Genomic DNA, 21,606 nt, shown 5'->3' on the forward strand with positions numbered 1-21,606 from the left:
AAAAAAAAGGTTGGCGATTAGCCTATAATTAGCTAAGACAGCTGGGGCTGACATGGCTGTTTAAGTACTGGTTTAAATAATGACACCCTCAGGGCCTGTGGGATATAGCCCATTTGGCACTGTGTGAGTTACAAATGGGCTATATACCACAAGAAGCTGAGTAGGCGTACGTAATAAAGTGGTCATTGAGTGTATATGTCCTGCATATTATGCAAGATTGAAACAAGAGGGAGTTCTGAATCTTTTAATTGGGTATAAATCAGTCACTTTTTTGGGAGTGATTTCCACACATACTGTAGAAACACCTCCATTAGAAACACATTCATTACACATTTAAATGTCTGTTTTGCAAATGTATTCCTGGATAAACTGAGTGTGTTGATAGCTGCTATTGAGTAATGTATACAACTGGAGTATATACCTTGAGTGTGCTAACGCTGCAAAAAGCGAACCATTTTTTAGTTTCACCTTAGTTACATTTTTACTCATTGATGTCTTCAGTGTTCAGACATAAGTTATAAACTCTATGATCTTTCTTGATTACAGGCAAACATTGTTACATCATCTCTTTTGAGCTGGAGTATTACTTGTCTCTCTTTTTCTGCTTCTTTTGTGTCAGCTTTTTTACAGGAGCAGAGAGGAAAAGCAGAGCTTCATGTTCAATCCTTTATTTGTGTTCAGATTTTTGCCTTCATTCACTGTTTCACTGTTCTCACTCTTTTGCAGCTCTAGCTTCAGTACTTAGTCCACTTCCTATGCTCTACTCACAACTCTTTTTTGTCACCAACTTAATAATAAAAAACTTTATATTTATTATTTTTATATTTATATTTAAGGCTTTCCTGCAGTCTGTTTGTCTGTATCGGCACTTGATTTCATTAGTTCTGTATTTCCTAAAACACACACAAAGCAGCAGTGATACATTTTATACATTAACTATGCCCAGCAATCATTTAATGTGCATTTTTTGCTATTGTTGCTTTTGTTATTTAGTTTATTGCCCTGCAAAGCTGCACTTTCGGATTCTTAATTTGACCCACCACTAAGAGACTTAGCTCTGTTTACTGCTTATTACTGACACAGAGATTCTGCAGCCTAATGAACTTGTATTTAAAGCAGCAGACTTGAAATCAACAATATATATCTATAGATAGATAGATAGATAGATAGATAGATGTGTGTGTGTGTGTGTGTGTGTGTGTGTGTGTGTGTGTGTGTGTGTGTGTGTGTGTGTGTGTGTGTGTGTGTGATGACTTTTGAAACCACACTGAAAGAAATGATCAGACTGTAGGCATAAAGATAAGTGATAAGAGTTTTTACATAGTTGTATAGAGGATATATGAATGTGCTGACATGACAGCAGTTCAGTACATTCAAGTAAGAACAATTAAAATAAAGGGTCCTATGTGCGCTAAAAAGATAATATAGCTGCGTTAAACATTAACAGTCACTGTATGAGTCTGCGCTGCAGCTCTTTCAGACCTTCACCATCAAGCTCAAAATGACAGACTTTGGAGAGATTCTAAGGAACATTGGGGAATTTGGATTATTCCAGAAGGTCACTCTAATTGCACTTTGCTTTCCAAACTTTGTTCAGCCTTTTCTCTTTGCCAGTTTTGTTTTTATCCAATCAGATCCAGACAGACACTGCAACACAGACTGGATCCTCAGTGCTGCTCCTAACCTGACCTCAGAGGAGCAGCTCAACCTGACCGTGCCTCGGGAGGAGGATGGGACCTTCAGCAAGTGTGAGATGTTTGTCCCAGTGAGCTGGGACATTGATACTATCAGAGAGTACGGACTCAATGAGACCACAGGGTGCCAGGATGGGTGGGTGTATGGGAACATGCTCTATAAAGCCACCATAGTCACTGATGTAAGTGAAATTTGTTGTTCAGTAGATCACTCACCTCCATGAAACATTACATTAGTTAGTTTTTTGTTTGTTGTATTATCATTATTTATTTTATTATTATTATTATTATTATTATTACGAATACTTACAGTTTGATCTAGTGTGTAGCCAGGCCAGCTTGGTGGAAGTGATTCAAGCAATGTTCATGGCTGGAGTTCTTGTTGGTTCCCTCGCATTTGGACCTTTTGCTGAATCGTAAGTGTGCTCCTTGAAGAAGTTCATGGTTCCTTTTGCACATTATCGAACTACAGAAATACTTTGCTATCTTAGCAACAGCTATCCAAATAATTTTTAAATATTTTTCATAACTTAAAAAAGAAATTGTTTGAAATTTTCAGACCCATTTCTTTGCCTTCTTGTCAAGAGTGTGCCGCACACACTCGTTAAGATTTTCCATGACTGCATTGTTATCTCTTTAATGGCACAACATTAACCAACAGCTCTTGTGATTTAGTGTGCTTAGTATCATAACAGAAGCTAATGTATCACTGTGTGTTTCTCTTGGTGTTTCAGGTTCGGCCGCAAACGAGCAACTCAGATTCCAGCAGTTCTGTTGTCTGTATTCACTGTGACAACAGCTCTCTGTCCCAACGTCTACTTATATTTAGTATCTCTGTTTTTGGTGGGATTTGGAGCTGGAGGATATCGAGTCAACAGCATCATACTGTGTATGAAGAGTACACTAACTTTGCACAAACTTTGCAACTAACAATAGTTTTCATTGTAAAATAATCTGCCACTTGTTCTCTCAATGGCTAAGATGATGTTCTTATAATTTTTTATAGGTTCAACAAGGCTGTACTGATCTGATATTTTCCATTTACACTTTATACTTCCACCTCTTCCCATTTATTATTCGTATTGTTACTTTTATCTTACTGTTGCCTTTGTGACCATTTTACATATTTAAATTTACATACGAGACAAAAGATAATCAGTTTCTAAACAAAAAGAGGATGGACAAAGGACAAAGACACATTTATGTAATTTTGCATCTGTAAACCACGGACAATCAACATATGATTGAAATGGAGATTTTCAACTTCTAATTCACGGGATTTACAAAACACATAATAGAACAATGACAACGAAGAAAAATAAGAAAACAAAATCACAAGGTAAAATAAGCAAACAATAGGTTCACAGTGAATATGGAGATTTGAACAGATGGGTTTTGAGTTGAGATTTAAACTGGCGGAGAGAACCAGTGTTTCTTATATCTGGGGATAGAGAGTTCCACAGCCTGGGAGCAGAGCAGCTGAAAGCTCTGCTTCCCATGATGGTGAGGCGGAAAGAAGACACAGCAAGCTGGATAGAAGAAGATGATCGTAGTGAGCGGGTGGACGAGATAGTGCTTAACAGGTTAGAAAGGTAGGGAGGAGCGAGGTTATAAAGGGCCTTGAAGGTGAGTAGTAGAAGTGTGTACACTATCTGGGATTTCACAGGGAGCCAGTGAAGTTCCTGGAGAACAGGGGCGATGTGCTGGTAGGAGGGGGTTCTGGTAATAATGCGGGCAGCAGAGTTTTGAACCAGTTGAAGCTTATGGAGGGATTTTTGGGGGAAACCATGCAAGAGAGAATTACAATAGTCAAGCTGGGAGGTAACGAGACTGTGGACAAGAATGGATGTAGGCTGGGTGGAAAGAGAAGGACGTAATCTGTTAATGTTGCGTAGATGGAAATAGGCAGAACAGGTGAGATTATTGATGTGAGATTTAAAGGATAGTGAACTGTCTAGGATGACACCAAGGCTTTTAACCAATAGCGAGTGAGAAATGGTTCGCCTTCAGTAGGTTTGATTTGCTGCCAATAAGGAGGATTTCAGTTTTATCCTCATTAAGCTTAAGTAAATTAGAGCTGATGCAGGATTTTAACTCGGATAAGCATTTTGTAAGAGAAGAAGGTGGGAGAGAGGAATCAGGCCTGCAGGAGAGATATAACTGGGTGTCATCTGCAAAACAGTGAAAATGAAGATCAAATTTATGGAAAATGGCACCAAGAGGAAGGATGTAAATTATGAAGAGAAGAGGGCCTAAGACTGAACCTTGGGGTACACCAGAAGTGACCGGGAAGAGACGAGAGCGGAATGATTTCAGTTGAATAAACTGGGAGTGGTCAAGGAGATTCAATTCAATTCAATTCAATTTTATTTATATAGCCTCAAACAAGTCGCCTCAAGGTGCTTTATATTGTACAGTAGATACAGAGAAAAACCCAACAATCATATGACCCCCTATGAGCAAGCACTTTGGCGACAGTGGGAAGGAAAAACTTCCTTTTAACAGGAAGAAACCTCCGGCAGAACCAGGCTCAGGGAGGGACGGCCATCTGCTGCGACCGGTTTGATTTGAACCGGGCTAGCAGTGTGGAAAGTCTGCTTAGAAGGACAGAGTGAGAGATGGTGTCGAAGGCTGAGCTCAGATCCAAAAGGATGAGAATGTTGAGAAGACCAGAGTCAGCTCCGATTAGAAGATCATTAGTGACTTTAAGTAAAGCAGTTTCTGTACTGTGACATGAGCGAAAACCAGATTGAAATCTCTCATAGATGTTATTATTAACCAGGTGTAAATGAAGTTGAGCTGCAACTACTTTTTCAAGTATTTTAGAGATGAAGGGTAGATTAGAAATGACGGCGGTTGTTAAAGTTGTTCCGATCTAAGGAGAGTTTTTTTCAGTACTGGAGTGACTGAAGCAATCTTGAATAAGGAGGGAACGATGCCGGTGGTGAGTGAAGAGTGAATGATAGCAGAGATGAATGGGAGTAAGGAAGAGATGCAGGATTTCACAAGCCCTGTAGGGCTTATATATGATCACAGTAATATCAGATAAATCAGGAAGATGAAATGTGGAAAGGGCTCAAAATGGAGAAAAGGTTCTGGAGACGGGGTAGACACAGCATTTGAACTGAGATACTGGTGAATGTTATAAATTTTTGTAGTGAAGAACAGCATCAAGGAGTTATAGGTTTCAGAAGAATCGAAGTGTGGTGGTAAAATGTAATGGCGCTGAAGAGTTTTGTTGAGAAGTGAAAACATAGTCCTGGAGTTAACCTCACAAGAAGTGATAATACTAGAGTAGAAGCTTTGTTTGGCCTTGTTGATGGAGTCTTTATATTGGAGTACATGACATTTATAGATTTCTGCGCCAACAGTTAAACCAGATAGATTCCATATCAATGGTCTTGATATTGCAGAACGGCGATTAGGCGGGTTGGCTTGGTAGAAGCACAGCAGAGAGTGAGGTTAAATGAAAGGAGGAACTGGTCAGTTATGGGGATTTCAGCAGCAGAAAGATTCGATGGAGTAAGACCAGAACAGCAGATCAAGTCCAAGGTGTGTCCTTTGGAGTGAGTGGGAAAGTCGATAAACTGTTTGAATTCAAAGCCCTTGAGACAGGAGGAAAAGTCTCTGGTGTGCAGAAAGTTATTATTATCCAGAATGTTGAAATTTCTCATCAAAATAACATTTGGGGAGAGAGATGAAAGGTGGGTTAGTAGGTTTGCAAAGTCACTGAGGAAGAGAGAGTTAGGTTGGGGGGGGGGGGGGGGGCTATACAGTACCTATGAAGGTGGATATAGGTCCAGTCAGCTTACATGCAAGGCACTCTAGAGAAATAAATCTATCAACATGAACTGGCAGGACTTTCAAGTGCTGGCAAAAAATGATTGCAAGACCACCCCCACGACCTGAGCAGCGAGGTTTCGTAAAGTAAACATACACCGGACAAGTGGATTCATTCAGTTGAGAAAAATCACTAGGTTGTTGCCAGGTTAGGGTTAAACAGAAACCAGCCATTTTTATAGAAAGTTCTTCATTTTCAGAGGCTCATGAGTAGTTGGACAAAATCATGAATCAAAATGACGGCTATGCAGCCGTCTTTAGCTTCTGCTTGTTTGTGGATCTTTCTACAGTGAGTTTTGTCTTCAACTAAAAACACACTTGAGAAATTCATGAGTTGTTGTTGGTTGGTTTGGGTCATTATCCATTCACACTGTGATGTTCTGTCTGATCAGGTGTAAAACAGTAATAGAAACATATATGTACAGTCAGCTGAGATATTTATAACAGCTGATGTGCAATGTGAGTACTTTTTAAGGTTTGTTCTTTGTATTTTATATTTTTTGTATCTCAATTAAAATAGCAATTAATATGTTTTCCTTATTGCAGCCACTGAATGGATTGGGACGTCCAAAAGATCATGGGGAGCTTGCGTGACTCAGCTGTTTAGTGCAATTGGACAGTGCATCCTCGCTGGTATGATCTATGGCATCCGAAACTGGAGACTGGCTCAGCTGATCACAGCAGTTCCGCTTGCAGTTCTTATTATCTACATATGGTGTGCATTTCACTCTATTTATTGAGCCATTTATTAATTTCAAAATGACTGTTTGTTTGAAGTGTCATTTTGTTTGTATCAGGTTTATTCCAGAGTCAGCCAGGTGGCTGTTAAGCAGAGGCAGAAAAGAAGAAGCCAAACAGCTCATTGTCAAAGCAGCAGCCATTAACAAACACCCTGTGTCAGAGACTCTTCTGGACAAGGTAGTGAATCACATTCAACAGGGGAGGAGTTTTCAAGAACATCAATGGCACCTGTAAAATACCTGAAAGCAAAATGTTTTATCTGTAAGACCCAAAAAGTTTAAACTTTAAGTAAACTTAAACCTTTAATTTAAAGGTTTAAGTTTAAGTTTAAGTTTATAACGTCACATTTTCATTACATTTGACATATACCTTTTGGCTACAATAAAACTAACATATTTAGTAATTAAATTTAAAAACATTCAATAACTCATACTTCAAGTTTTCAATCATGTTGTCCCACTGGAATAAGTTGACACTGAAATTAGTACAATAGTTACTTTTTTAGTTTAGTTACTTTGAATGATGACAGACTTTCACAGGCTGATAATAACCTGGGTTATCGGCATGGATTAACTATAACGAGGGCCCTTGTAGTATCTGTATCTGGCTCATTATACTTTTCTTGAATGAATGAGAGAAATCATCTCTCTAATTTATCAGAGATGGTTTCCACTTATGAGCCAGATGATTCTGCAAATTGTCATTATACCTTTATGTATTTAAGCCTCACCTAGTAACCCTTGGTGTGTGTATGAGTTCTCTTTGAGAACTATCCATTATTTTAGTAACAACTCTGTATTTTTATAGTTGTTTTGAGAAAAAAATGAATTATGGATAGCTTAAAACAGATGACCTGCGTTCTAGACACTAATCACTTCTAAGGCCACCTAACCCAATAGACAAGTAGAGAGGCAATGCTAAGATGGTTTGGACATTAGCTGAAAGCTAGGAGAAGACCTTTAAGAGGATTCATGGATGTAGTGAAGGAGGACATGCAGCGGACTAGTGTGGCAGAGGAGGATGCTAGAGATAGGGTGAGCTGGAGGCAGATGCAGGCACCTCTAAAGGGTGCAGCCGAAAGTAGAAGATGACACTAACTTTCTTTATAGCTTTAAACAAGTAAAAGAAAAAAAAGTGAAGAAAAAATTCAGTAAACCTCTCCAAAACACTAGACCAGCTAAATAAAGGTATGTTAAAAGCATGTTAGTATTTTGGTGAGCTGTTTACCTGTTATAGAGAAGTACAGTGTAGTGTTCAAGACTTACTGTCCAGATTCTGAAAAATCCTGAGTCATCCATACATGGGAAAGGCCAAAGAACAGAACTATAAGGAAAAAAACAAATAAAAGTACATAATGTTTGTGGTAGGGGCATATTTCAATCAACATAAGACAAGAAGAATGGTGCATCCTGGACAGGTCACCAGGCCAATCAAATATATATACAAGAAACAAATTGTTCGTGTTAATACAAATAAAACAAAAATGAAAAAAATGTGGACTAGTTCTAAAAGTAAAAATCTCGGTTTGAGTTTCATGTCAAATAGTCATTTGAGTTGGACCCTATATGCAGGACTCGGATGCAGGACTAACTTAGAGTCAACTTTACTGCAGGACATTCAGGGAACTGAATATAACTAACTTAAACTGGCAAATACTTGAGGCCTCTAACACAGGACATTCCAAATAGACAGGACACACAGCTAGAGGGATGAGGGAGGTCACAACCATAGACAAACAAGGCTGAGACACATATATACAGGAGGGTGATAAGGGTAGTAGAAACAGAGAGGAAGCAAAACTGAACATAATGCTGACAAGACCACGACTAACAAAATAAAACAGAAAGTAAAAAACACGGAACACAGAGACGAAGAACAAAAGATGTGAGCTTGACACAGAAGAACTAGAAACATGGATGACTAAACTAGGAAGCACAGGGAAATAATGCGAGGCTACAAGTCTAAACAATGTAGAACGCATAATAAATTCAGAAATGCATCATAAACCCATACAAACTCAAAACACTTGGTCAATGACCGTGGAACCATGAAAGACTTACTTGTTTTGTGAGTCTTCTACTTCAATAAAGTCAGTTAAAGTTAAGACGCCTGTCAAGTTTGGTGCAGAACGTGTTGGGCATGCTCTGTTTTAACTCCTTTCAATGTTAGAACTCTGTGTATACCTACATTAAAAAGAGCAAAGGTAATTGAACTATGGTAAAGTGATAGTTATGGCTATTCTCCATACAGTGATATTTGCTCCTCCATACAAGTGTAAAGGGCTACTTCAAGATTTGACCTGCCAGCACCTCTGCTTTGTTGACAACAAGGATCTAAATTGTTAACCCAGGTGAAAGAAGTGGATAGCACATTCAGTTTCTAGTAATATCACATATTTTCAAGGCACCAATTTAATAAGACGTCCAAAACAAGAATCTTAACTTTCAAAGGGCTGTTTAAATTTGCCTAAACAAAAATATAGGAAGAATTTTTTTTAGCAGAAAAAGAATAATTCTATATTGCTACTATCTTTTGCTTTAATTGAACAGCCATGCAGCAACATATTCCCCCCAAAACGTTCAGCCATTTCTCTACATGGTCATATCTCTAAATAAAGACTTTAACCAGCTCCTGTCACTCACCATGTCCATTACATTACATTTGCTCCTGATCGTTCTTACTTCATTCAAGTCCATCGCCTTAAATATTAAAGATCATTCTTTGTTATAATGTCTGTATATATGTCTGGAGAGTATTACATTAAAAAAAATGGAAACAGTTAAATACCTGTTTAAAATTACATGTTTTCTATAGTTTAAAAACTTAGTGGTCTGTCTCAGCTATCACGGTGAACTCAGTCAGCTAACTTAGCGAAGCGACTGTGTTAGCTTGTGTTACCGCGCCAGATCCGCGGCCCCGAACCGTAGTAAGGAAACCTCTGGCAGTTACTTGAAGGTTCCGTGACTGGCTCGTAGCCGGCAACCAGCTTACTGTACAGGTCAACTCCGCTAGCAAAAAGATCGAGGCAGGCGTAGGAAAACTGCTTCACCGAACTTCTTCTCCAAGGCACGAACACCGCGTACAGTGGGCTGAAACAGTTTACTCACAGCGAGCATCGCCGACACAACTCTGGCTGCTGAGGGAGTTATTATATTCCTTTTATTTATTTTCTTTCCGTCTCTTCTGTAGCTAACCGTTACTTTTTCCCCTTCTTCTCTCTCTCGCTACACACACACACACGGGGAGTCCCGCTACACACATCCCAGATACATTTCCCATCAGGCTTCACCCTTAAAGGGCCATGCCTGTAACACTTGTTAAGTGTTAGCTTATTAGCTGCTAGCTAACGGTGCAACTGAATGAGAATTTCTTTGCTGACACACTGGCTTACTAAAATGGCTAGGAAAACAGAAATCTAAAGAAAATTAGAATACTTACTGTGATATAATACTGGTAATGTTTTACATTATGCAAAGCCACTTTACGGCCAGGTGTCTGGGATTTCAAAGAGTCTTTGATCCTGCCAAAAGCTGCAGACAAGTAGGCAGACCTCTATTTTTGACAGGAAATTACCTCATTAGTTGAGTCTTTATTAAAAGAAATGCATTTAAAAATTTAAAAACTAAATAAAAAAGTTGGTTGACTCTTTTTAAGGCTTTATAGTAAATTCTTAACTTAAAAAAAAATCAAAGACAGGAAATTAAAACAAAAACAAAATTGTTACAATTTGTGCATAGTGTAAGAACCCGAGAGAGATTGTTAAAAGACAAGGACATTTTCCTTTTACTCTACTATTCTCTATTTCTGCATTTAAAAATTAACTTAGTTAAAAAATGTTCTAACTTAAAATCAAGATAATACCAGTGAAGGTATGACACAATACTTAAAATGCTACAAATTATTTTCAAATTTGTTATTGTAAGCATTACTTACATTAGGTATTGCTTCTCCCACAGATTGAAGTGAATAACACTGTGAATAATGGAGGAATAAAAATCATCTTCAGATCATCACTGTTGACCAGATATTTCTTTGTTATAATACTATCATGGTAAGTTCAAGATCTATAGTGAGGTTAATAAATGAAAAGGGAAATATACTATATTTGTAATCACTTTAGGTTCACACAAATCTTTATTTAAAAAAACTTAATAAACTGTAACTTTTTTCAGATAGTAAGATTAGTAATTTGATGTTTTGATGATTAAATGGCCATTCTTAAATGTGTCATAAATGGTTCGTGATACTTTTCTGTGTGATTAAGTGTGTTTTTCTCCTGTTTTAAAGGTTTTCAGTGAACCTTTCTGTCTACAGCCTGTACTTAGACATGGAAAACTTTGGTTTGAGCATCTTTTTAATTCAGCTCCTTTTTGGTGTTTTTTCAATACCATCTGTTTTACTGTCCATGTGGCTGCTGGAGATTTTTGGGAGGAAAATATTATTCATAGCAACCCTTCTGATCGGAGGAGTCTCTTCCATTCTTATCCTTGCTGTTCCTGATGGTAAATGCTTTGTTATATCGCAAAATACATTTTTAATTATCTGCTTATCATGTATATGTTCACTTTTATTAAGTAATTAATTAATTAATTTCCTTTATGTCAGGTTACGCCATTGCTGTCACATCTTTAGCTGTTGTGTCTCGTTTTTTCTTGATATGGGCTGGCTCTATTTGTATGGTCTTTATGCAGGAGTTGTTTCCAACATCAGTTAGGTAAGCAGTCACAGTTTTTATTCATGTTTATCAAATTTGCTTGACTTGTTTAAAAATGTTAAAACAAAAAAAGAACAGAAGGCAAAACCAACTTAGCAAAAGTATTTTTTGTCTTCCTGTTTCAGACAAACAGCCACAGCTTTAGGATCCATGTCAGGAAGATTAGGTGGATTACTGGCTCCACTGATGAAATTGTTGGCCACGTACCACTGGGTCATACCCATCACAGTCTTCAGCTGCCTTACCTTGATAGGTGGATTTCTCGGCTTCTTGCTTCCCGAAACCAAAAGAAAAGAGCTTCCTGAGACGACTGAAGAGGCTGAGCGCAATGGGTATCAGTGTTTAACTACTGCAGCATCTGAAACATGTTATTTTGTCAGTGATCGTTTTTTTTTCATGTTTCTGCTTTATATCTTTCAGACAAGTTAGTTCCACAAGAAGAACAACTACCAGGCCACATTCGTATTCAACCAAGATGTAGATGTTTGTGTACTGACTTTGTTTTGTATTGAGTTTTTAACTCTTTCTACAAATATACCAAAATAATTATGATATGTTTTGAATTCAAATATGTGGGGATTCTAACACAGGAAACTCCAAAAAGACAGGACACAGACAGATAAGAGAAATAACAACCATAGACAAACGAGGCTGGGACATACAGTCAGGTCCATAAATATTGGGACATCGACACAATTCTAACATTTTTGGCTCTATACACAACCACAATGGATTCCAAATGAAACGAACAAGATGTGCTTTAACTGCAGACTGCCAGCTTTTATTTGAGGGTATTTACATCCAAATCAGGTGAACAGTATAGGAATTATGACAGTTTGTATATGTGCCTCCCACTTCTTGAGGGACCAAAAGTAATGGGACAATTGGCTTCTCAGTTGTTCCATGGCCAGGTGTGTGTTATTCCCTCATTACCCCAATTACAATGAACAAATAAAAGGTCCAGAGTTCATTTCAAGTGTGCTGTTTGCTTTTTGAACCTGTTGCTGTCAACTGCCAGGATGAGATCCAAAGAGCTGTCACTACCAGTGAAGCAAGCCATCATTAGGCTGAAAAAACAAAACAAACCCATCAGAGAGATTGCAAAAACATCAGGCGTGGCCAAAACAACTGTTTAGAACATTCCCAAAAAGAAGGAACGCACTGGTGAACTCAGCAACACCAAAAGACCCGGAAGACCACGGAACACAACTGTGGTGGATGACCAAAGAATCCTTTCCCTGGTGAAGAAAACACCCTTCACAACAGTTGGCCAGATCAAGAACACTCTCTAGGAAGCAGGTGTTTGTGCGTCAGAGTCAACAATCAAGAGAAGACTCCACCAGTGTGAATACAGAGGGTTCACCACAAGATGTAAACCTTTGGTGAGCCCCAAAAACAGGCAGGCCAGATTAGAGTTTGCCAAACGACATCTGAAAAAGCCGTCGCAGTTCTGGAACAACATCCTGTGGACAGATGAGACCAACATCAACTTGTACCAGAGTGATGGGAAGAGAAGAGTATGGAGAAGGAAAGGAACTGCTCATGATCCTAAGCATACCACCTCATCAGTGAAGCATTGTGGTGGAAGTGTCATGGCGTGGGCATGTATGGCTGCCAGTGGAACTGGTTCTCTTGTATTTATTGATGATGTGACTGCTGACAAAAGCAGCACAATGAATTCTGAAGTGTTTCGTGCAATATTATCTGCTCATATTCAGACAAATGCTTCAAAACTCATTGGACGGCGCTTCACAGTGCAGGTGGACAACAACCCAAAGCATACTGCAAAAGCAACCAAAGAGTTTTTGAAGGGAAAGAAGTGGACTGTTTTGCAATGGCCAAGTCAATCACCTGACCTGAATCCGATTGAGCATGTATTTCACTTGCTGAAGACAAAACTGAAGGGAAAATGCCCCAAGAACAAGCAGGAACTGAAGACTGTTGCAGTAGAGGCCTGGCAGAGCATCACCAGGGATGAAACCCGGCGTCTGGTGATGTCTATGTGTTCCAGACTTCAGGCTGTGATTGACTGTAAAGGATTTGCAACCAAGTATTAAAAAATGAATGTTTGATTTATGGTTCTTATTCTGTCCCATTACTTTTGGTCCCTCAAGAAGTGGGAGGCACATTTGCAAACTGTTGTAATTCCTACACCGTTCACCTGATTTGGATGTAAATACCCTGAAATAAAAGCTGACACTCTGCAGTTAAAGCATGTCTTGTTCGTTTCATTTGGAATCCATTGTGGTGGTGTATAGAGCCAAAAATGTTAGAATTGTGTCGATGTCCCAATATTTATGGACCTGACTGTATATACACAGGTGGGTGATAAGGGTAGTGGAAACAGCTGGGGAACACAGCAGGAACAAATTAGGCTTGACGAGGCAGAGGAAACAAAACTCAACATAATGCAGACGAGATAACGACTAGCAAAATAAAACAGGAAGTGACAAACACGGAACAGAGACAAAGAACAAAAAACAGAAGATGTGAACTTGACACAGACAAACAGGGAAAGACATGAAAACCAGGCTGACAACATACAGGAGACAGACATACACACAGATGAGACACGGAACAACTGGACACGAAAGGGAACTAACTAAATCAGAGAAGGAACTAAGAATTAGAACCATGGATAACTAAACTAGGGAGTGAGATTATGATATGAGATTATGAAAGAAATTCTTTTGCTTTGTATGTTTCTCCATACCTCCACAGAGTTGTATTGTATGGACCAATTGTGAAACAATACAGTTATTGTATTAATGATTTTTGATTAAAGAGATCTCTTAGTTTTATATAATGCAAGCATTTAGATACAGTCTTATATGAGCTTTTTAACGATTTGGCATCAGTTTATGGACTATTCATCATAATTATAAATTAATTTTTTCTAAACACTACATGTTTTGTATGCTATAATTTAGTGATAAATTATTGACTTTCAATCTTTTCTTTAAAGGCATTGTTTCCAAACAGTTTAACATTAAATCCAAAAATGCTCTTCAGTGAAAGTAGAGCGTGATGGCAACCATCACTTGAGACTGGCACCTAAACTATCTGGCACGTTCGTGCAAAGTCATAATTTCATTCTGATGTAATTTAAATCTAAATATAAAAAAGATTTAACACCAAATTTAAATTTCATGGGCTGCATGTTATATAACACAAATCCAGTCGTTTTACACAAATAAAAGAAATGATACAAAGAAACAAAAAATGGCTTCTGTGTTAATACTTTTTTTCAAATGTGATAAAATAAAATAAAATAAAATAAAAGCGGTCCACTGCTCTCTCTCCATACCTCCAATCTGTTCTTTCACATCGAGTTTATTTCAACCTGCACTGACTATCACAATTCTTCACACACACTAAGTTACTTCAGTGCACAATACTGTGTAATACACTTTATAGTGTAATACTGAGCCTTTTCTGTTTTTGCTTTGAAATATTTTACTTTGTTATATAAGATAAGATAAGATAAGACAAGACACATGTTCAATAAAGCAAGAGAAACAGAGGAATAAAGATATACAATAATATACAATAAGAATTATAGGATACGGTAATATACAGTAGGATAGTGCAAATATAATATCAAAATAACTCTAACAAGTAACGATGTAACTATATCAGGTAAAACAAATAATATAGTCATCAGTGCAGGTGATTATAAAAAAGTGACATAGTATTGTGCAATGAATAAAAGAGAGTACCAGCGTATGATGGGGGGATGAAACAAACATTCAATAACATACTGTTAAGTAATCTTAATCTTAATGAGAACAAAAAGACATTGATATTAATCCTAAGAAAATCATCTACAGAGCGAGGAAGAGTTGGACAGCCTTATTGCCATGGGTAGAAAGGATTTCCTGTGGCGGTCAGTTCTGCATTTAGGGGTGATGAGTCTTTTCCTGCGTGTGCTCCGATGGTCCATCATGGAGGTGTGCATGGGATGGAAGGGGTTGTCCATGATACAGAGAAGCTTATTTAACATTCTCCTCTCAGACACCTCCACCGGGTTCTCCAGTCTGACACCCAGGACAGAACCAGCCTTTTTAATCAGCTTGTTCAGCCTGCTGGCATCAGCTGTCTTCACCCCACTGCCCCGGCACACGGCTGCAAAGAACACAGTGCTCTTTACCACAGAGTGATAGAACATGGTCAGCATTTCCCACAAACACTGAAAGACCTGAGCCGCCTCAGTAGGAAAAGCCGACTCTGCCCTTTCTTAAAGACAGCACTGGTATTCTTGGACCAGTCCAGTTTACAGTCAATGTGTACCCACCACGTCGGCCCCTCTGATGGTGACAGGGGTAGGAGGAGGAGCATGCTTCCTAAAGTCCATGATCAGTTCCTTTGTCTTTGTGATGTTAAGTTGTAGATGGTTTAGCTCACACCACTCAACAAAGCTGTCCACCACACTCCTCCTGTCCATCCCTGATACAGCCCACAGTGGCAGAGTATGGTATACACAATATATTATCCATACATGCATTTTCTTAACCACTTGTTCAATTTAGAGTAGCAGTGGGGGCTGTTATGGCACACTCTGAAAAGTTCACCAGTCTATTACAAGAGCAATACATAGAGACAGATAACTATTCACACCATAGCAATGAACCTAACATACATATTTTTGGACTGTGGGGGGAAGCTGGAGCATGGCTGGCACAGCTGCAGGCCTCACCGTCTCAGCACTCAGCACCGTCTCAGAAAAATGGTCTGCTTCATAGGCATGGAGAAACCAAACTAGCACAGCTTCATTTCTATCTTGGTCTGGCTAGCACATCACTCACTGTGACTACAGAGACCACCAAGCATCTGTAGTGGGCGTAAATCTCCCACAGAGAGAAGAACTCATGACACATTTAATACTTTAATAAATACAGGTGACATATCGACACAGACACGAGGATCGAACACTACGGGAGAGCTGAGCTCTAAAGCAATTTGGGAGAGAGAACAAGACTAAATACATAAATGGGATGAGTAGAAGAAATAATACAAACATTACAGATCCCAAATATCTTATAATACATAAACAAAAACTGGAAAGCCCCTAAAATCTGCAAACACTGGGTCAACTGACCCAGGACTGTGACAATAACACTAAACAGCACTTTAGTAGGAATTTCAGAGGTCAGTAAAGCTCCCATCTCAACAACATTCAAGCATTAAACAGTTATCAAGAATGTTAATCTGGCTGTCACACACGCTAATAGTAGACCTTTAACTATTAGGAATTAACCAATAGCCACATTATCAACCTGTCATTAACATAGCAGCTAGTGGACTGCGGGATGCGTATGAAATATTGAGATGTGGCAGAGCAGATTAAGTATGCGTGAAGAATGGCTGTGAAGAGCAGCTGCGGAAACTGAGAGCCCAGAGTGTGAAGACGTAATCCAAGCAAATAAAAAGTGAAATCCAGAGCAGAATTAGACCTGACGAGCTGAGCTGACCCGAGGATGTAAAGTGCTGGAGACCGAGGCGGAGAAGTGTGAGTCGTGGATGAGAAACAGGCTGCAGGCAGATGTGGAATGTGGAAAATGTACTTGAACTTTTCTCCTTTTACAGTAATTTATTAAAATGTCATCTATAGTGATATCTTTATATCACTATAACTAATAGTCATTTCTTGAATATAATTTACCTTCAGAGATCTGTAATGAAATTGTCTAAATAATATGTAAAATATATAAACCATCTAAACTTGTCTAAACGATAAACCATCTAAATGTTTCTCCCACAAAATGCTACGTCCGGATGAACAGAATCAACTTTTGGAGATTTACTTACCTGGATGATTGAGCATGCATCAAGACCATCTAAACTTAACTGATCTTAAATGTTTATTTTATTAAATCTAACGTGTAACTTCGAACATTAGTTGAAAATTAACAACTTGTGGGATGGGGTAAAACTTTTTCCAGTGGTATCAAAAATGGTATAATTCACCTGGTAATTGGTATTTTAGTATCGTGACAATCCCACTACAGAACACACAGAGATCTCTCCCTCATGGCTGTTTAAAGGGCCGGTGCTGTCACGCTTCAAATGCATGCACCATTCCTCTCCACAACTCATAACCCAGTGTTTTAAAGAAACCTTTTAAGTTGACAGCTACAATGAGAAAATGGAGATAAACAGGCAAATAATATGAATTAACATGATGGTTCAGGTTGTTTTTCCTTCCTTTTTTTCTGAATGACGATTTGCATGCATCTTTTCACTGCAGCAACTTAAGGATAGCTATAGCCTACACTTTATTTATTCAGAAAACAAAGTGTAGTAAAATAAACACAAATATGATAGTACTTAACAACATGAAAGTTGCATGGTGTTACCATAGTGACCTGCTGCCATGTGTAATCACAAGACAGTTCTAGAATTCTGCTTCAATAATAACAAGCTTCATTTGTGCAGGAGAAACAACCATTTTCATCTTGACCTTTTAGCTAAGTGCTCACATTGTATTTGATCATTTTTGCTATACGCAGCAACAACATTTTAATGGAGGAAAGTATTGGAATCTGCAAACCTATTGGGGTATGTGAGAGTCTTTAATTTTACTGCATTTAAACAGTATGAAGAATTTGGTGTATTTAAAAAAAATATGAATCAAGTTAACTAATAATGAGTAAGGTCTTGTTTCTTTGACAGGTGTTGTTTGACACACCTGAGTACAACACAGCTTTAAAGACCTGCTGGCACCTTCAAAGCTACAAGACTCAGGTAAGAACCACAATCCATCCAAGTCAAAACTGACGTAAAATATCTGGTAAATTCTTATTTATTTTTAGTGTTCATGATTAAATGTCTCTTTATTTTTTAGATTGCAGTGATGATGGCATTCCTTGGCCTTCAGCAGGAAAATCAGATACCACCTCATATAACTGCTGAAGATATGATCAACCTTTTAATGGAGGAGAACAAAAAAACACTGAGAGAGCGGTGAGTTACTGTGACACCAACGGACCATAGATGAACGTCTGTTTGTGATGATGCTGAGATAAAACCTGCTTTGTGTCCATTTTAAGACTTTGGGAGTTTGACATTGAGAAATTTGAAGAAAATGAAACCAAAGGTCTTCTGAAACTGGTAAGACGAGAAAACTGATGGACCTTTTAGTAATTTGTAGATTTTTAAAAAGAATTTTCATTAACAACAGAAATGCACTTTATATGTGTTTTTCTTCTTTTGTTTTGTTTTGATTTGATTTGTTTCAGGTGTGGGCAGTGAACATTATTAATAAAATGAAGGACATTGAGCTACAGGCTCGGCTGCTCCTCAAATATCCAGAGGCCATACCTCCCAAATTTCAGTGAGTCCCATTTGACATACAATTATGGAAAATTCAGCTACAGTGTCTCAATATATCTGAATACTTATAACTTTAATCTACAGAACGCCTAAACTCCTCAGCATGTTCAACAAATACCTTGAGATCCTTAAAGAGAAGCAGCAGGAAACACAGACCTCCAGACTGCTAAGCCCCCAAGAAGTAGGGATAGAGGTAGTTCCCAGAGTCCTGCAAGGCTTCTGGGAGCATCCTCCTTACCCCCTTTTGAACCTGGCATCTCAGAGTCTGAGCAAGCTCTCCACCTGTGTTACAAAAGCCACTCTGGATCAAGTCTCCAACACTCCCAGAGCAATGGAAAGCAAGGCCATCTTCTCCCGCTCCATGCGAGATGACATGGTCCAAACCATCTTGGCAGAAATTAGAGAGAAACACCCAGACGACACTGTGCTCAACAACACTGCAAACCACACTAACCTGCTCACTACAATCGCTGGTGTAGCAACAAGCCACATTTGTAAGATCTTGCAGCCCCAGATCCCCAAAGAGCCAGTTCATCACACACGTGCTGCTCAATGCCCAACAAGAGATCAGAACGACTTAAACATTACTGGAACTGAGGAAGAATCTACAAGTCCAGAAATTAACGATGATATGGTAACACCAGGTTCTCCATCAGCCTCTGCTGAATCTCCATTTTTGTCTGAGGTTCAAGCCAGTGAGGAACACCCTTCAGAAACATCATCCATGTGTGAACCACTTATACCAGTTACCAATACTACAGAGAGCTGTGAAGACCTTAAAACCAAGAAGAAAGAAAAAGGTTTCTTCCAAAAACTCTTCAAAGCTCTGTGCTGTTTCTGTGTCAGTCCCACAGCGACTGACTGATTGTCTTTAAGACTCCTATCACCCCGTCTCTTTATTTTTTTTCTCTGTATCAAAAAGCAAACAAGAACAAAGAGTTTACAATAAAGATTCACGTTGCTTCATGTCTGCTACTCTGGAAATTCTTTGTTTTGTTAGGATCAAGAAAAAAATCAGCTCACAACAGGACCGCAGTGTTCAAGTGAGTAGGGGAGCAGCTACACTCTGCAAAGCTGATCCTCAGCAGTCTGTTTAGGAACAGAGCTGTACTGGTCAGACATAAAACTGTCAGCATGAAGGGATTCATTACAAAAACTGCCATTTTAGCTAAAGATTCATGTTTTATAACTTATAAAGTTTAATTCATTAATGGTTAGTCATTGTACAGAATGCGTGAAACAGATGCCTGTTATGGAGTCACAGTATATTTCAGTGAGTTTATTCTTTCATCCAACGTAAAAATCTGTAAAATCAAAATCTTCAAATGGGGAAAAAGGAGTACCTGGTTGGATAATTGCAGATATTTGAAAATATGAAAGCAAGGAGAACTATGCAGAAGTTGGCATTGGAAAAGACGCACACGTTCTCGTAGCTTTCCAAAAGATTTGATTTTCAGATAAATTCTTTTAAGAGCCACTCTATGGAAGTGCCAGTTTTTATGCCCATAGTCTTTACAGAAATATTACATTTGCATAGAACTTTAGGTTCAAAACAATATGTCATTTGAACAAGGACACTTTCTCAAATCATCAATTTGACTACCTTAGTTTTTTAATCAATGATATAGAATTCCAAGCACCATCGGAGTGTTTGTTCCCACAGTCAAGCATGAAGGGCAAGAGCTGTATTTATAGCTCTCCACCCCTGACAGCCCTTTATTACCATATTATGATCATAAAGGCATGGGCATGGACAATGTTCCATACACAGTTAGGCTGCGGGATTTCAACAATGCTCAGGTGTTACTAAGGGGTGCGATTTTAACACCAGCAGCTTGAACTGTTGCTGGAAAGTAGGGAACAGTCAGACCATTTTCTGTAAGTCCTAGAGATGATTTTGTAGCAGTTTGAAATATACAGAAAACTGTCTGGCGCCAACAACCATGTTGTGTGTAAAATCACTAAAATGTTTCCCATCCTGATTCTCAGTTTGAACTTCAGCAGGACGTCTCGGCCTGTGTGACTAAATGCATTGACTTGTTGTCATGTGATTGGCTTATCAGATAATGAGGAGCTCAACAGGTGTACCCAGTGAAGTGGCTGTGAGTGTAGAACACATAAAGCAGAAAGAGACCCAAGACACAGCTCAAGAAAACATTTTTAGGTTATTTACATTTATTAATGAATCACACTGTATTTAAGTGTTATCCCGAGAAAACATTAAAAAGGTTGTTTTATTAATTTTAATAATTCAGAATTAAATTTTCACATTAGCATATTGACAACACTCACTACACACAACAGAAAATCCCATCTACTTCACATTCTACAATCTTCTTTAAATGTTATATTATACTTTTCATACAGTATTTATTAATAAAACATGTCACTGCACATCAATTTATTCATTAAATGTACTTTTTGCCCTTGTAAAATGTAATAAAATGCATTCATTTTGCAGATGTAATGTGACGATGCGCTATTTACCATAAAATTTTACCTTTTACAATATTTATTGCCGTTTTCTGAATAAAATGCAATTTAAATTTAAACATCATCAGTTATACTTTTTATTTTTTTAAGCGTCAAGTGCTTAATTATATACATGTGTGTGAAAAAGTGTTTATTTTATTTCTGTTAGAGCAAATTAAAATCACTAAACAAAAGCATAAGTTGAAACAGGTTAACTGATCTGAACATCCTCCAGGGGAAAACTCACAGTCTGTCACCAGAGCGGTCCTCTCCCTGAGCTTAAGTGTTCTGGCCTGAATGCCGAGTACAACCAGCTCCATAAAAGGGTGGTACCCAATGCTGAAGAGAGACAAAGTAAGACATCCACATATGCAAAGGTAGGCTGAGCTGGAGTTATTATAACAGTCATCTCTTTAACCCAACAAATCATCCATCCAGCTACTGTTCTCTGATTTTTGCTCAGTATTGTTTTCTTCAGATGCTAACAGGCTATCAACTAATACATTTGCACCACCTGGCACAGACATTGGCAGTAGTTGTGCTTCTGATCCAAAAATGTCATCAGCAAAAAGGTCCATCTTAGTTGAAGGTGCAACAACAGAGGATGCTTCAGAGCCAAGCAAATCATTCAGTGAACTCTGAGCAGCCTGACCGCTTGGTAGACCTGTAAACACATCTGCACTGTTTGAGACATTGCTGCTTCCAAAGATGTCATCAGGGAAAGCAGTTCCTCCATGATCGAGCACATTAACAGGAGGAGGCTGATTGAAGAGATCATCATTAGAGCTGAATATGTCAAAGTCCTGTTCACTT

General features: G+C 38.4%; 1 protein-coding gene across 1 annotated transcript; it reads left to right on the forward strand.

Moving 5' to 3' along the window:
- The first annotated feature begins 1,501 nt into the window (after nucleotides 1-1,501).
- LOC134617212 (solute carrier family 22 member 13-like) lies at nucleotides 1,502-19,186 on the forward strand. Its single transcript, XM_063462414.1, has 15 exons — nucleotides 1,502-1,876; nucleotides 2,007-2,110; nucleotides 2,429-2,583; nucleotides 6,081-6,249; nucleotides 6,332-6,452; nucleotides 10,232-10,326; nucleotides 10,563-10,777; nucleotides 10,881-10,989; nucleotides 11,115-11,321; nucleotides 11,410-11,413; nucleotides 17,662-17,733; nucleotides 17,834-17,952; nucleotides 18,039-18,099; nucleotides 18,228-18,322; nucleotides 18,406-19,186. Exons 1-15 carry the CDS (start codon nucleotides 1,502-1,504, stop codon nucleotides 19,184-19,186), a joined length of 2,682 nt encoding a protein of 893 aa, XP_063318484.1.
- Nucleotides 19,187-21,606: the final 2,420 nt, after the last annotated feature.

This window comes from Pelmatolapia mariae, linkage group LG18 (assembly GCF_036321145.2).
Source record: "Pelmatolapia mariae isolate MD_Pm_ZW linkage group LG18, Pm_UMD_F_2, whole genome shotgun sequence".
NCBI lineage: Eukaryota > Metazoa > Chordata > Actinopteri > Cichliformes > Cichlidae > Pelmatolapia > Pelmatolapia mariae.